Raw genomic sequence first — 17,250 nt, forward strand, 5'->3', positions numbered from 1 at the left:
AAGGGCCTATGTGAATTGGAGAGGAAACCTCAGTGTGTTATGGCACTGGTAAACCACTATTTCTATAGACCTTCAGCAAGGGTTAGCGTAGGTTTAGTTTCATGGTTTGTGATGAAGGACTTATAACCACTGCCATTAAAGTAAGTACATTGTTTTACCACTAGTGCAGTGCATTTACGGTGGTCTGATAATCGCATCCAGTGTTTCCAATGACAGTATATCCCCGGGATATTATTCCGACCTACGTCCGGTGTTTTCACATTAAACTCGGTCGCCCATTATTCAGAGGGTAACCTGGGTTTAACCCTTTTTATAACTCGGGTCAAATTGCTGGATTAGTCGACCCAGTTTATAAGCGTCGATGCTTTCACACCGCACCTCAACCGAGATCGACAAGTCATCAACCCCGTGGTGCAATGTGAAGGGGTTATAAGATTCGGTATAACAAAGTACACAAAACAGGTCAACCTCGCCGAGAATCGAGGTATGACTCCTTGAGACTGAGAGGACGGCATGTGGGGCAATGGGATCGTAACTGCTTGGCTTCCAGAATGTATTCTGTACCTCTCTGTGGGGGAGAGTCAGCAAAGCTTGGAGACTTAATCATTTAACTTATACTGATGTGGTTAGTTTGTGGAAGTGGTTTGAACCCACCTTTTGTGTGCAATGGACGGAGCATCTTTGTATTTATGTTGTAAAACAAATATCTGTGAAGTCCTGCTCTTTCCAGGCTGATTACGGTATCACTGCTTGCACACGCAGCCTGTGGATACTTGCACAGATGATATGTCCGAGCCAATAGTTGGCCCCAGGTAACATTGGGGCAGATATATTAAGCCTGGTGAATTCATAAAGTGGAAGGTGATGATGCACCAGCCAATCCGCTCCTAACTGACATTTTTATACCCAGGCTGTAACTTAACTCAAACTACACGGAGCTACTAAGGTTGAAGCCGATCTATTATTTTACATGAATGCAATTCTGAGATTTCCCCACAAGTGACATTTGTCTGCCCGCGTAAGCAGTATGGAAGATATAGTTGAGCAGGTAACCTGAGTGGGAACGGGGGCTTGTTCCTTCCTGCTTCAGTGAGAAAATTCTATATATCCGTTATCGTTTGCAGTCTGTGAGGGGAAAATGTGAAATTCTGCCCATACAGAGAACGCGTGCCGCCCAAAACAAATTCTCTTCACGTTGTTTGTGTCACAGAACCGTGGAAATAATACAGCAAAATCATTCACAATTACTGTCGCGTCTTCCCAAGCCAAAAATATGCAAATGCTGGTTTTAATATGCGAATTCTAATGCGCGTCTCTGTTGTAAAATAAATAAAATAACAATATGCATGAAGCAAAGACAATTGCTAGGCAATGTGCCCATTTCTGAATCATTATTTACTGAGGAGAACAGGATGCAGACCAGTAATTCATCACTCAGGTTTTTTAGTCTACAGACAAGAGGTTCACTCCACAGAACATCAATATAAAGCACTTAACCCCTTCTTTTCCAGTCAGTTTAGCGGTGTACTACAGTATTCTACGACCCTTACAGAGTCCATCGATATGCCGTTAACAATATGCAAAGAACCACATTTGAGTGAAAATTGTATTGTTTGAAGGTAAATTGTGTAAGTATTATTCATAGACTATAACCCCCCCCTACCAAAATTTTTTTTCAAACTTTTCCTATTGTTATCTATTTTGGGCGGTACCCGTGAGGGTTGCCCACCTTTTAGGATGAGAGCTGGCATGTCTAAACTATGGCCCTCCAGCTGTTGTGAAACTATAGGTCCCATCATTCCTTGCCACAGTTTTGCTATTAGGGAATGCTAAAACTATGACAAGGCATGCTGGGATGTGTAGTTTCACAACAGCTGGGAGGGCCACAGTTTGGACATGCCTGCCCTAGAGAAATGAAAAGTAGCAGTGTAGTGTGCATTTAACCATTCGCTTCACACTTTTCTTAAGGGTCAGATGTATCCAGCTTCAAAAAGTGATAAAATGGAGAGTGATTAACAGCCAGCCAATCAGCTTCTAACTGCCATGTTACAGGCTGGGTTTGAGAAATGACAGATAGGAGCTGGTTGTTTATCACTCTCCACTTTATCACTTTTTGAAGCCTGATACATCTGGCCCTTGGTGTGTGTTTGATATTAAGAAGCAATAGGGTCAAAGCAGGGTAAATGACTCTGTAGCAGGTACCCCTGCAGTCATTTCTGACAGAAATAAGACGAGCTAGTGCATAATGGCTCAATTAGATGACTGTTTGGACGTTTACCAAACAAATATGTAATAACATTTCCATTAGTATGTTTAAGGCCTTTTAATGTTCTAAAAATTGCATTTCAGATGGATGGATAAAATGTTTGGACTCTGCAGCGGAGACAGCACAAGTAGTGTAGGAAATGGAGGGAACAGATAGAGATATTCTTGCAATGAAGTGGGGGTACGCGATGCCAGATCACGGCTGTCCATCCCTTCCGACAGCCATGATCCAGGCCCATTTGCCCGAAAGAAAAACGGCAGGCGGGATTCAATGTCCCGTCTGCCAATTAGGCAGAAAAGTGGGTGTGGCCGTGTAAACGGCCGTGGATTGTCGATCTGCGGCTGGGATTGCGACAATCCACGGTCGGCTATCGGCAGAACCGGCCCGGCAGCTTCTAACACGGGCTCATTCTGCCGTGATCCCTCTTCAATGCTGTCCATAAAGACAGCATTGAATAGGGCCCCATCGGGAATAGCGGCGGGAGATTGCATTCCCCCCTATGGTCTCTAGACCAGTGAGACGCACACACAAAATATAAAAAAAACATGAAAAACGCACATTGACCTTGTGGGTGTCTACCATGCTGATGTCGACCTTCTGTCCATGTCGACCATTTCAAGGTGTCCACCTAGTCACTTAGACTAGACTAGTTGATGTCGACCTAGACCTATCTCTTATACTGTAACCAAAGCAGGGTGGCATTGAGGGCCTCAGGTGCAAGTGTGTGAAGTCTCTGATGCCTGTCACTGTATAAGAGGCTATTAATCTGTTATTGGTGTGTTACGGAAAATAAGATAATCCCATTTCCTCCCACGTTTATTAGACTGCAACATATGTAAGTACTTGTGTCTTTCCTTGACTGCCTCTCAGATATGTTACTTGATCTCAGTGACCTCCTCCAGGTACAGTATAAGCTTCCAACAGTCTGTTTTGTGTTAATCTGCGTTACCACTGCCAGCGGAGAGCCGTTGTGAATAATGCTTTTTATTTATTGGCTGCAGGCTGGGCTGTCTCCTGCACACCACACCTGCAGTGTTTGGGCTACCAACTCTTGGACTCCAGATTGATCAAACACCTTGACAGTAAAACAGTTCTATTTGGGACACCTGCCAATAGAAGCAGGTGTAGCTATGCATCCAGCTGCTGGTTAGAGGCTGACTTGTCCCGGTGGCTTCTTGGCCAAAATCTTTGATGTTTTAACTTTTTCAATGCCGGTCTGACCGTAGTCACATTTCCCTCAGTACATTTTAGCCGCCCCATGAACACAGTGGAAGCGGGCAGTGTTGTTTGCTGAATCAATATCCACATATCCTTACTCTAGGAACAAGTCTGTACCATGTGATTTTCCAGATCGATATTGGAGACGTGGTGTTGCATGAGCAGGATCGATCTAATGCTACCCATACACTTATGTGATCGGATTCAATGCGACATCGAAGTGCGACGTCCATTGAATCCGATCGCATCTTGTGGTGCAAAAAGTGCCCCTTTTCAGCACCCAATGTTGCATGCTATCTTGGGATGGCACAGGGTGGTGTTGTAGCATAGCGCTAGAAGAAGCGCTAGCAGGTGGCGGGGGGTCAGCGGTGGCGACATAATTGTTTAAAGCACTGGGCAGCCCTCCGATTGGCTGAGCTCTCTTAACCAAACAGAGGGCTGGCCAGTGTCCTAAACAATTCTGCTGCCACCACTGACCCCCCCCCCCCCCCGCCACCCGCTAATGCTACTTCTGGTTCTACGCTCCTCCGCCACCCTCTGCATGCCCTCTTCCACGCCACCAGCGGTCTCTCCGGAGCCCTCTCCCCAAACCCCACACTGCCAAAAGCGTTCCCTCTGCCCCCCACTCGCATTTGATCAATCGCATGTGGTTAAAAACCACATACGATCGCTCCTGCAATTCGATAGATATTATGTGCAGCACATTGGTCTATCGCCACGATATTTGACGGTGTGCCCACGCATTCTCGCCTAGTACCCTTCAAGGTATCAATGATTAAATGTTATTAATCGGCAGAGGATTTGACATCACATCACTGAATCAGAATCCGCTTTATTGGCCAAGTGTATACTTATGTAAACTAGGTAACAGTTAAGCAGTGACAGTACAGATATACATAACACATACAGGTATATGCTAGATGTACTGTGGGGATTATAGACACAGGGAACATATATTCGCGGAGCTGCACTGCGCCTACGCAGCCATCAGTGGCGCCACTGGTCATTGCAGCAGCCAGGTAGGTAACAATATAAGCAGAGACAGTACAGATATACAAAACACATACAGGTATACGCTAGACGTACCCTGGGGATTATAGACGCTGAGCTGCACTGCACCTAGGTGGCCATCAGCAGCACCGCTGGTTGCCGCAACAGCTAGCCAGGTAGGTAACAATAAGCAGAGGCAGTACCATTACCGCACAGGGAACATATATTCGCTGAGCTGCACAGGGGCCAAGGAAGCAATCAGCGGCACCACTGGTCGTTGCAGCAGCCAGGTAGGTAACAGTTAAGCAGAGACAGTACAGTTTTAGGTACATAGGCAGCCATTTGTGGCACCATCTTGATCACGCTGCTCACGGGCGGCAGTAGAGGGGTTCAACGATTGTAAAATAGCCAAGTAAGGAGTGAATACAACTCTGACAAGAAACAAGGGGGAAAGGGCGCAAAATAATAAACGTCTAAATCCCCTGACGAATAATAACATTTAATCATTGATACCTTGAAGGGTTCTAGGCGAGAAGAAAATACTAAAAGAAGGGTACTTGTTTCCTAGCACGGCCACAACGATTTAGATCGTTGTGGTCGTAAGATAAAAAATCGGATCGATCGCATCGCATGCGATTTGGTCGCATGCGATGCGACCGATCCGACCGACCGATTTTTCACCCGATTTTTTTTTTTTTTCACCTGATTATTTTCAATTGCCCCCCCAAATGTTACTAAGTGGGCTAGACCCCACGATAGACGTCAACCCGAAGCGTGGCGAGCGCAGCGAGCCCGCGAGGGGCGGCGGTGCGCGTCCTCCGACCTTTTCATTCCCCTACTATCCACTAGGGCGTGGAGTGAGAATAGAATAGTGTGGCGAGCGCAGCGAGCCACCGAGCCCGAAGCGTGGCGAGCGCACGCGTATAACTTCACAGGTATACGCGTCCCCTCGCGGGGCTCGCTGCGCTCGCCACGCTTCGGGCTCGGTGGCTCGCTGCGCTCGCCACACTATTCTATTCTCACTCCACGCCCTAGTGGATAGTAGGGGAATGAAAAGGTCGGAGGACGCGCACCGCCGCCCCTCGCGGGCTCGCTGCGCTCGCCACGCTTCGGGTTGACGTCTATCGTGGGGTCATGGCGGGCACATAAAAAATGTGAAATGGGTCATATTGGCCCATTTCACCTTTTTTATCATTTTTCCCTATGTGAGATGGACTTAATCAAGTCCATCTCATCTTGTGCCATTATAATGGCACAAGACCGACAAGATCCTCCCGATTTCAATGTTAAAAGATTTTTTAACATTGAAGTCTATGGAAAAATCGGGTCAATCGGTCGGTCGCATCGCGGCCGATTTTAATTGGTCGCGACCGACCGATTGACCCGATTTCTGTCAATCAAAGGGAAAAAATTGTAAAAAATCGGCCACATCGTGAGGATCGTGTCCCTTAATTAAGAGCCACGATCACTCACGATTGTGGCCGTTCTAGGAAACAAGTACCAAAAGAAGCATAAAATACACATGAAAACATTTGAATCACAATTTTCAAAACTATTTTCACATTTTTCTTAAAAGGAATGTACTACAGGTTGAGTATCCCTTGTCCGAAATGCTCGGGACCATGAGCATTTTGCATAAGGGATATCTATGGAATTTGGAATATATATATATTTTTTCCATACTTACCTGGTCCCCTGGTGGTGCTCTGATCGCCCCCAATGTCCACGGTGTCCCCCGGATGTCCACGCCGGCCTTCAGGATCCTCTTCACCGGCATCTCCTTTCCCAGGGGTGCATTGCACGAGTGCGTGGGCGCCCCGGTGACATCACCGGCATGCCCGTGCACTCGCACAATGCACCCCTGAGACCGGAGGTGCCGCTGAAGAGGATCCTGGAGGCCGGCGTGGACATCAGGGATGAGTTAAGTATGAAAAAAAAGGGTGGCAGTGGAACAAACAAACACCCCAAAATATTCTGAAAAACCACGGTTTTCTGAATATTTCGGTTTTCGGAATACACGGATAAGGGAGACCCGACCTGTATCTACATTTATTTTTTAAAGATCTCACAAAAAAAGGTTACATTTTAATACGGATACACAATAATTAGTTGAACAAGTTACACTGATACTGCTTTCACATTGCAGAAATGGGTAATGACACGGTATTCTTAAATGGGACTTTAAAACGGGTCTGAGCCTTGAGACCTTTCACATTGCAGGTGAAAACCGTTTTAAAAATCATTTAATACCATTCAAACATTCAACCCGTTTAACCCCAAGGGACACGTTTCAAGCCATTGAAATAGAGCTGTTCAAACTGCCAAAAAAACGGCTTTGAACCGTGTAGGACTCTGCTTTTTAACCGTGTTGAAATACCGGTTAACTTTAACCGGTATATCAACTCTGGCACTTTCACATTGCAGCCTTAAACGTTTTAAAATGGAAAAAAAACTGCAATATACCGTTTTAAAAGTGCGATGTGAAAGGGGTATGGATAATTTCCTGAGTGCACCCGATACGTCTTTGCTTATACTTTTACCATTTCTACATATATTGTAAGAGAAGGATAGCACCATTCCCACCCTGAATAAGAAAATAAAAAGAATACAAAAGAACGAGAAATGAAAGGAATTTGCTTGTAACAAGTACAAAAGGAGCACTCTGTGCGGAATATAAAAGAATCTTCTTCGGAATTTTCCCCTGTTCTGTAACAGCCAACTTTATTTAAAAGTCACTGTGTTGTTTATTGACACATTTGCTATTCAATTCTAAATGTTTTTGCAAAGTGTTTATGTAGTCGTAGTTGTTAGAGACAGTCTTTACAAAACATTTCTAAGATGTTGCACAACACCCTGGGTTATGTTTCCGAGCACTGTATAGTAGGCATTCCCAACCACGGTCCTCAAGGCACACCAACAGTGCAGGTTTTAGTGATATCCAGGCTTCAGCACAGATGGTTTAATCAGAATACCTCAGATACTAATTAAGTCACCTGTGCTCAAGCCTGGATATCACTAAAACCTGCACTGTTGGTGTGCCTTGAGGACCGTGGTTGGGAATGCCTGCTGTATAGGAACCTTTGGCACTCCAGCTATTGTTGAATTTAATATCCCAGCATGCCCTGCTGCAGTTTTGATATATAGCCATGCTAATACCTTTGCAGGGCATGCCGAGAAGTGTAGTAAACAGCTGGAGTACCAAAGGGTTCGTGTCCCCGGTATAGGTAATCTTGGTAGGAGCGGTATTAGTGGATCTCACAATGTGGTTCATTTTATTGTTCCCTTAGCTTGTCCACAGTTTTGAAAAGTGTGGCGATAGATCACAGATTCTCACACTCACAAGTGAAATCAGTTTCATTTCACCTGCAGGGTGACCTGGAAAAAGTGAACTGTGTCGGTTCATAGAGACCGAGTTTGAGAACCCCAGAGATAAGCCCTGTACCCACGCTAAAGCCCTGTACACACGCTTCTATTTGCTTTTGATTCGATGTTAGATTCGATTTTCTATTCAATCTGGCATTAGGTCTGTACTTTCGCATTAGATATCGAATTTGATATTGAATTCGATTTACCTTCATGGTACATTGTACACATTTGATTTACTGGATCGAATTCGATATTTCCTTGGCTGCACAGTAGATTTTTCTGTTCGAGTTTGAGAAAACGGTAGCGCACATCGAATCGAATGTGTCTTAAAAGCATTCGATGTGGATTCGATTTTGCTTCTATAAGCAAAATCGAATCGAAAACAGGGAAAAATCTAAGCATGTGAACACAGCTATAGATTGACCTGTAGCCAATCAAATCATGGGAATGTTTGCAGGAGGATAGAGTTTTTAAGGAGAGAAGGATTGTCCTGACCTGGTCTGATCTTGTGACTGTTAGTGAGTGCAGGGAAGCCCACAAGGAGAGGGGACAATGGTCGCTAGGTTGCCACTATTACGAAGGTCGACATACATTAAGTCGATCACTAAAGGTCGACTAGGCTTAGGATGACATTGCTAAGGTCGGAAGGTCAACACAAGCACTCAAAAGGTTGACAAGTTTTTAGATTTTCTTTTTTCAGCCGACTTGTGCTGACAGGCAGTATTTCACACCCTACCATCCACTAGGGCAGGGGTGGGGAACCTTTTTTTGTGACACGGGCCATTTAAAAAGGATGAAATTCTTCCGGGGGCCAGTCCCATGCTCCAGCCGCCGCAGATTAACTGCTGTTGGCTGCTGCTGCTGGACGCATGTCGTACTCCCGCCCGCATCACCACCTCACCCGAGACTCCCTTACATGTCTCCCGTACAGACCGCTGGGCGGGAGGGCGGGCCACACAAAGTGGCTACGGGAGACGTTTACGGACCGCAGGCCGGAGGTTCCCCACCCCTGCACTAGGGTGTGGAGGGAGAATATAATAGTGAGCCTGAAGCATGTCAAGCGCAGCAGTACACTGATATGGTGCCCATGTCGATTTACCCAGAAATTTAAAACAAAAAATGTGAAAAACTCATGTCAACCTTATGCTAGTGTCAACCCTAGCCATGTTGACCTATTTTATGTGTCGCCCTAAGCCCTGTTAACCTTTGGTACTCTACCTGATGTATGTCGACCTTCATCAGTGGCAGTTTTTTTACTTATGGGCTGCAGCTCCCCCCCCCCCCACGTAAAATCCGCCACTGTAGTGAAGCCTGGTGCAGTCTGTGAGACTGCTCTGGCTTCACTGTGACTGGCACTGACTTCCTATTGGAAGTCTGACCTGCCAGTCACCATGGCATTCCCTCCCGCCAGGATGCCTCTCTATGGGCTGCCGAGCAGTAGCCCATAAAATCCAGGCATTGTGCATGCTCGGTACCAGTGCCTGTCATCTGTTATTATACAGGTGCCGGGACTGCGATTTCCCTTCTTTGGGCTGTTGCCGAAACAGCCCATAGAAGCTAGCCGCATGCGCAGTACAGCAGTGTTGTCATGGTACAGGCGCCGGTAACGCTGCGCCTGTGTGTGTCGGGGACCAGGAGGAGCGGCGGCAGCAGCCCCCCTCATGCCAAACGATACGAGCCACCACTGATCTTCATACAGTCAAGCCTATGATCGATATCCAAGAGAGGAATGTGAAGCCCAGACTGGGAGCTGTATATCTGTATCATACATGTTTAGGTGAGCTTTACCAGAGCTACGTTTATTTGACTAAGGATTAAATAGGTTTGTTTTCCCTTTGAACATCACACTTCCCATAGTCCTGTTATGGAAAGGCATTGAACCTAGAATGATTCATCAGATGACAATGATTTGCCATGAGCCATGCTGCTTACAGATCTGCAAAAAGAAATCTATGTATAATAACATGTAATAAGCCTGTTGCATGTGGGGGAACATGTCTAACTTGCACATCGGCTTGTCAAAGAACATCACAGCGAGTTTGAATGCAATTGTTGGTACTTGTTTCCTAGCACGGCCACACCGATTTGCATCGGGGTGGTCGTGTCGGAAAAATCGATGCGATCGACCCGATTTTTACATTGAATCAAATGTGAATAGGGTCCCTGGGACCCTATTTACATTGGATTCAATGTAAAATATTCCCCAGACCCCCAATTTTACCTCAACGCCACCCCACGATTGACGCCAACCCGAAGCGTGGCGAGCGCAGCGAGCCCTCCGACCTTTTCATACCCCTACTATCCACGTTAGCGTGGAGTTCAGAATCTAAAGTGTGGCGAGCGCAGCGAGCCTGAAGTGTGGCGAGCGGACACGTATAACTTCACAGGTATACGCGTCCCCTTACTGTTATGATGATCCATCATTTTGATGTGCTGTAATCTAGTAAATAACAAATGCATACGTATGTATAAAACAAACATACATACATGCCTTAACCACGTATGACCCAAGACTTCTGAATAATACTCATGCCTCTATCTAGGCACCATATTTGTATAGGTCTTGTATAGCAAAGTCTTTCCCTCGGATCAGCAGGTCATACGTGACAAGACCGCAGTCGATATAATTTATCATTGGTGTGTGGGTGATTGCCAGTGACCTCTGAGCCCACCGTCGGCTCCCGTGTAACTATTTCCTTGCCGCAGTGGGCCGTGAAGCCTGAAGTGCAGTCAGACATTGTCAGATTAGGTGCTGCTAAACCTTGACCTTCACATCGGGAACGCGCATTTCATGCTTGCGGAGCGCGGACATGTAGAAGACCCAGCTGATTCCATGCTTGTGCCCAAAAAGGTATCAAAACAAGCGAAGAATCATCTTTTCTCCTTGTGCCATTTTCATCCCCGAGTAAAAATAATTGCTCCAGCCTGCCCCCACGGCCCTGCCTAGATTGTCCATTGCATGCATATTACGGAGCAGCTGGTCCACTTTATTTCAGTCTCCCCAGCTGTCCCGGTAAATGGCATCCCTCTGTGTGCTATTTATTGCAGCATGGCTTTTCTCTGACAAGTGAAAAGGAACGCTCGGAATGGCAAACGTTTAATGAATTTTTTACCTCTAAAATAATTAACATTCTGTTTGAGCTCAACGAGGCATTTTTTGACATTGGTCTATCTCCATCCCCACTGCTTGCGCGCCTCGTCCCCGCTCACTCCTATCATACATGCTGTTTCCTTTGTAGTTTTATTTGGAAGGTAACACAATTATAATATTTTCAGATGAGGCTCTCACGCAGAGCATGGGTTCAGGTTAGTGCGGTGCTGGGAAATAGACTATTTGTGAACTGGCACAGCTGCTGTAAGATGCATTCATACAGGAGACCAATATAGACAATGTGGTTGCTGTGAACTAATGCTGGAAAAATGCCTGTCCGTTTTCAATATTCTGCTTCTGTTACTTTTATGAGGTAGAAAAGTTAAAGATGGCATGGAAGATCATTAAGACTAAGGGCCAGATGTACTAAGCTTGAAAAGTGATAAAATAGAGAGTGATAAACCACCATCCAATCAGCTGCTACCTGCCATGTCACAGGCTGTGTTGGAAAAATGACAGGCACTAGCTGATTGGTTGGTGTTTTATCACTCTCCATTTCATCACTTTTCAAGGCTTAGTGCATCTGGCTATATATATATATATATATATATATATATATATATGTATATGTATATGTATATGTATATGTATATGTATATGTGTATATATATATGTATATGTATATGTGTATATATATATATATATGTATGTGTATATATATATATATTTTATATATATATATATATATATATATATATATATATATATATATATTATATATGTATGTGTATATATATATATATATATGTATATATATATGTATGTATGTATGTATGTATATATATGTATGTATATATATATATATGTATATATATATATATATGTATGTGTATATATATATATATATATATATATATATGTATGTGTATATATATATATATATATATGTATATATATATATATATATATATATATATATATATATATATATATATATATATATATATATATATGTATGTATGTATGTATGTATATATATATATATATATATATATATATATATGTATGTATATATATATATATATATATATATATATATATATATGTATGTTCCAAATTTCCTATCAAAGCAGATCTACCCTAATAATTGCTTACAGGATCTGGATGGAAGTTCAACAACATGGGATGCGGTCATTAGTGTCTAGGTCGGCAGTCAAAAGGTCGATAACTATTGATTGATAGTCAGCAAAAGGTTGACATGGGCAAAAGGTCGACATGGTACAAAGGTCGACATGCGTTTTATGATTGATTTGATTTTTTTCACACCGACTTTATTTACAATCCCAGAGGGCACAAAGAGATAATAACATAGTGCGCTTGGCACCATGCCTGAAGCATGGCGATTCGAGTGGTACACTTATACCTCGTCCATGTCGACATAGCCCCCCAAAAATGGAAAATGCACATCGACCTTTCTCATGTTGACCATGTGAACCTAATGCATGTCGACCTTTTGACTGTTGACCAAACAAACCATAGGGATTTTTTTTTTTACAATATTTTTTTTCAACCCCTTCAGTGGTAATCCCGAGAATTTTCCAGGCTCTGCGTCAGTGCCCAGCCTGGTAAATTCTCGAGATATTCGCTTCTCGGCCTTTCCCCCCGGCTGTGTGCGCGTCTGGGATGTGACCTTGTAACGTCACGCTCGGTTGCCGGGGGCAGGGCCGGGTAGTGGCTGATATATCAAAATCAGAATCGCTTTATTGCCAAGTATACAGTGCAACTCAATACACAATGCATGTGGAATTTGTTTCCAACTCCCATTGCTCCTAGACATACATATAGTGTGCTGCCTGGCCCCGGGAGAGATAGTGGTGTTTTTTTTTTTTTAGGGAGCACTCACCCTAAAAAAACAAAAACACACCTGAAGGGGTTAACTAATCTTTTTTTCCTACTTTACCAACCACATGGCCTACAATTGGGAACGGTAAAGTGTGCCAAGTGCAGCAGTAGCAGCACCTGGGCCGAAACCTGGCATGTACACTAAATGGGGGGGTTTCTACATGCTCAGATGTCGACAAGACAAAGACGTGAAATTATCATGTTGACCTTTTTCTGTTTTGACATTTCCTTGTGTCAACCTTTTGGTGTTGATCTAATGAACAAGTCCCATTGCTTAGTTATGCATTTTTACAATTACAATAAACCATAGACTTACACAGATTTGTCCGCATACATCTAGCCTCCTTGCACGCTGGACAGGCCTTCTAGTTGTCCCATGCCGTAGCATTACTCTGTAGCACCGAGTGTCTTTTTGTGCTACAGTTCCCTTAAAATGCATCTTGTTCACTATGCAAATATGGCAATCAAGCGGACATTGCTAATTAAAGTGATATGCAGCATGCCTATATTCACTGTGCAGCTGCAGCATTATCTGCGTACGGCATGATGGAAAACTCTGTAACGTTTCATTTTCTATGCAGGTACATCCGCAGTCACACACGCAGTTTAGGAATGTGCATATCATTTTAATCAGCAAGGTCTGCCTGTGCGTCATTTGTGCATAGCGCTGCGAATAAGATGCATTTTCAGCTAAAAAAGATGCCTGTCCTTAGAGTTGTACGGGAAATGTCGGCTCGCTCGCGCCATGCATCTTGTGGTTTTTGGGCTAGATGTTTGAAGTCACATCTGTGAAAAAGCTGCAAAACAAAAAAAACAGTAACTTCACACAATTCATATTGCAACGCAATGGACTCTCCTGCAAGTTGTAGTCTCCCGCATCTACGGTAGAGAGGCCTTATCCCAGTGCAAAGGGCAGGGTGGTGGAGAAAGGATGAGGGGGGGAGGGTAAATGCGGGGCCGATCCGATGCGCGGCCCCACGGGTCGTCCTTATTAAGATCCTACCTGCAGCAGGTAGGATCTGAATAACGACCATACACCCGGGTGCGGGTCGCGATCTGATTGGAACCCGCTCATGGTGCACATTGTGAGCGGGTCGTGCGCTCCGCGTGATTGTGAGCGGGTCGCCCTAGTGTATACCGGCCATAACTATCTGTGCACATTATAGGTCTGCCCCACCTGCGGTGCAGATGCCAGAGGTGGATTTCCCTTCAAAAAGGTCCATTTTATCAAAAGTATAATACAAGTGTGATAGTCCTTTAAGGACATGTGGGGCTTTTAAAAAAAACAAAAACAAAACTAGAATACAGATAACGGTTTAAGGTATGGGAACCTGCAGCAGCCCCATCAGATTCACATATAGAAGTCATTTTTGAATATAAAAAAAAATCTCAGAACTAACTTGTGTATCATTGCAGTGGGTTATATGGAATAGTCGTCTGTGCCCTCGTTTTCATTTGTCTCATACAGATTCTTAGCAGTGTGGGATTTGCAGTACGCTGACCCTAGGAAAGGAAGACTGCAGTGCTAGCTGAGGAGCGGCTCCAGTTTTCCATCTCCTTGTGTTATATGCTGTAGTTTTCCGTAGAGCAGTAACTTTTTGTTTGTTTCCTGGTTCATCACTGAAACTTGGCCTGGTCCGTTCTTAGAATGCGTTTGGAAACCGCTTGTGTAAATAGACACCAGAAATAGGATTTCCAGCTTAGAGTCAGTAGAAAAGAAATCACATCCTAAATAATGAGTGAGAGCCATTTGTAGTTTAGTTTTTATTTTACTAATCCGGAACAGGACAAGGAATCTAATTAGTACATGCCCAAATGAATGGAAAGTAGTATTATACTGTATTAAGATTTAAAGCAATTGAGTGTAAAAAAAAAGGAAAGTTTTTAGTTTGAGTCCGTTTCTGTTTCTGAATTAAACCTGCCCACCCTGGAAATAGACCATTAAAACTTTTATACTTTCAAGGAATTTGTTTATTTTGAATTTGTTTAGTTGTAGTTGCAGGGTTAAAATATATTAACCTGTTCATAGTATTGTTGCGTTCTATTGTATGCTGTGTAAGGCTATTGCCTTTCCCTATGTAAAGTATGTATCAGCTATGAGGAGTATTTAACAGTGCAAACCAAGCTCAGAGTTTTATTCCGAAGCCTCCTATGCACACTACATCATGTGTCATTTGACTGTGGTTGCCATAGCATTCACTTGACTCTTCGGAAATTCTGCAGAATTATCAATCCTGAAAAACCGCATTCACATGTCTCTGGTAGAAGCCCAAAGGAGAGGGGATACGGTCGTATTGTCGACCCGACTTAGGTTGACAGTCATTGGGTCGACAGGCAAAAAGGTCAACAGGGTTCTAGGTCAACATGGATGAAGGTCGACAGGTGTCTAGGTCGACATGGGACAAGGTCGACATGGTTTTAGGTCGACAAATGCGTTAAATCAACATGGGTTAGGTCGCAAGGTTGACATGGGTTTTTTCACCTTTTTTTGAGCCGACATGTGCCGACAGGCAGAATTTCATAAATATAAAAGTGTGCCCAGCGCAGCGAAGCACCATGCCCGAAGAATAGCGAGCGGTTGCGGTTGACTTTCAACTGTGTACATGTCGACTGTGTCGACATTCGGGCCAACAAACAGTGCAAAAACCCATGTCGACCTCGCGACCTGTCGACCTAAACCATGTCGACCTAACGCATTTGTCGACCTAAAACCATGTCGACCTTGTCCCATGTCGACCTAGACACGTGTCGACCTTGCTGCCTGTCGACCCAACGGTGTCGACCTAATTACTGTCGACATGGTCGTATTGTAGATAGTGCTGACTTCTGGTGGAGGCAGGTACAGCTGGTCAGTAGGCTCTGCCCATCATAGCATAATACCAGAAATTGTAATTCTGGAAAGAGGGGCGGGGCCAAAACTGCATGGAGAAGTATGGAGTGCTGTGTACACACGGGGGCGATAGGGGCTATAATCGCTGGGAATATGGTCGCAGGCGACCATATTGCCAGTGATTGGAGTGCGCACCAGCGATAAATCGCCGGGTGCGCGCTCCCGTTTTCTGCCCCATTGTAATCGCTGGTCGCAGGAGTTTGCTCCTGTGACCAGCTAATTACCTCTGCGGCTCCCCCAGCAGAGGTTCCTTTTCATCAGCGATGCATCTCTGGTCGCTGATGCAAAGAAGACGCTGAGCAATATATCTCCCCCCCCCCCCCCCCCCCCCCCCCCCCCCCTGCCACAGTGGTTTATGTTGGAACATGGGAGTGCTGTTTTAAAGGATCAGTCTAGTTATAATGTCTTAAAGCGAACACTTGCCCAAGAAATATTTTTTTTCTTTGAAACCTGACATTGCGGGGACTAAGAATGTGATGCACTGCAGGCACTAGCAATGTCACAATGTTGGTTGGTCTGCAGTTGCTATGTCAGACAGGCCAGTTCATGGCTGCATAGTAAAGGGATACACTGTGCAGGAAACACAAGTATCACAATGCAGTTAGTGCGTTTGTACAATCGGAATATATGAAAATAAAAGAAATCCATAGGTTTCTGTGGCATGATACATCATTTGCATACGTGTGTACATGACTTGCCATTTTATGTTGTTCCTGAAAGTATAATGATGATTCCATTATTCCGACAGGTGAACGTGTATGTCCTGGGGAAAACATTTCTTCTGCTGGCCAGAGAGCTCTGCATTAATGCTCCTGCTATAGGTAACGTTACTACTTGTTTCCAATCTTTCACAGTACAGCTTTATTGTATGCAAGGCAATCCCTGTTATAACCTGTGGCTGTCCAGCGACCAGTGTGTGCTTCACCTCCCAGCATGCCCCACTGAGAGCTTCAGTACGCACACTGAGCATGTCCAACAAGCACGTTCAGCTTACAGGGCATGCCATAAAATGGCTTAAGACAACCATTGTAAATGCACGCGTATGTTGGAAGTATTATGACTATTGGTTAGGTGCTTTTCGTGCCCAGGAATAGTACTGTGGCTGTATTCAGCACCGATGTAGCTGTGACCTTTAATGATCCCCTTCAGTCAGTGCTGCAGGGGAGCTCCGACACAGCAGCTGTAATTAAAATAGATTGAATTGGCGGGAATCATAGCATGGTACCCCCACCAAATTACAGTTTGGAAATGTTGGCATTCAGTAAACTCTGGCTTGCATTCAGTTCTCTGTGTGAACTTTGCAGTAGGATGCAGTGCTCCAACACTGGCATTTTTCCTGCACTTCTAGGGGGGTGCAGGGGGACAGTTACAGATGTTCACCTGCAATTAAATAAAAAAATAAATAAAGTTATTAGTAATAAGTAATAAAGTAATTAAAGCATTAAAAAAAAGGTACTTGTTTAGTTTCACGGCGGCAGCGCGCGCCACTCTGTGTTTGAATCTTGGCAGCTTGCCAGACTGCCTTAC

The 17,250-nt window shown here is 44.4% G+C and overlaps 1 protein-coding gene across 1 annotated transcript in view; it reads left to right on the top strand.

Annotated features, from left to right (window-relative positions):
* BRF1 (BRF1 general transcription factor IIIB subunit) overlaps positions 1–17,250 on the top strand; it is a 343,261-nt gene that overhangs the window by 129,917 nt on the left and 196,094 nt on the right. The window contains exons 4-5 of the mRNA XM_083166801.1: positions 3,137–3,168; positions 16,472–16,544. Of these exons, the coding sequence (XP_083022927.1) occupies positions 3,137–3,168; positions 16,472–16,544 (105 nt within the window). The remainder of the gene's footprint in view (positions 1–3,136; positions 3,169–16,471; positions 16,545–17,250) is intronic.

The sequence above is a fragment of the Crinia signifera genome, chromosome 12 (assembly GCF_055691185.1).
Source record: "Crinia signifera chromosome 12, ASM5569118v1, whole genome shotgun sequence".
NCBI classification, from domain to species: domain Eukaryota; kingdom Metazoa; phylum Chordata; class Amphibia; order Anura; family Myobatrachidae; genus Crinia; species Crinia signifera.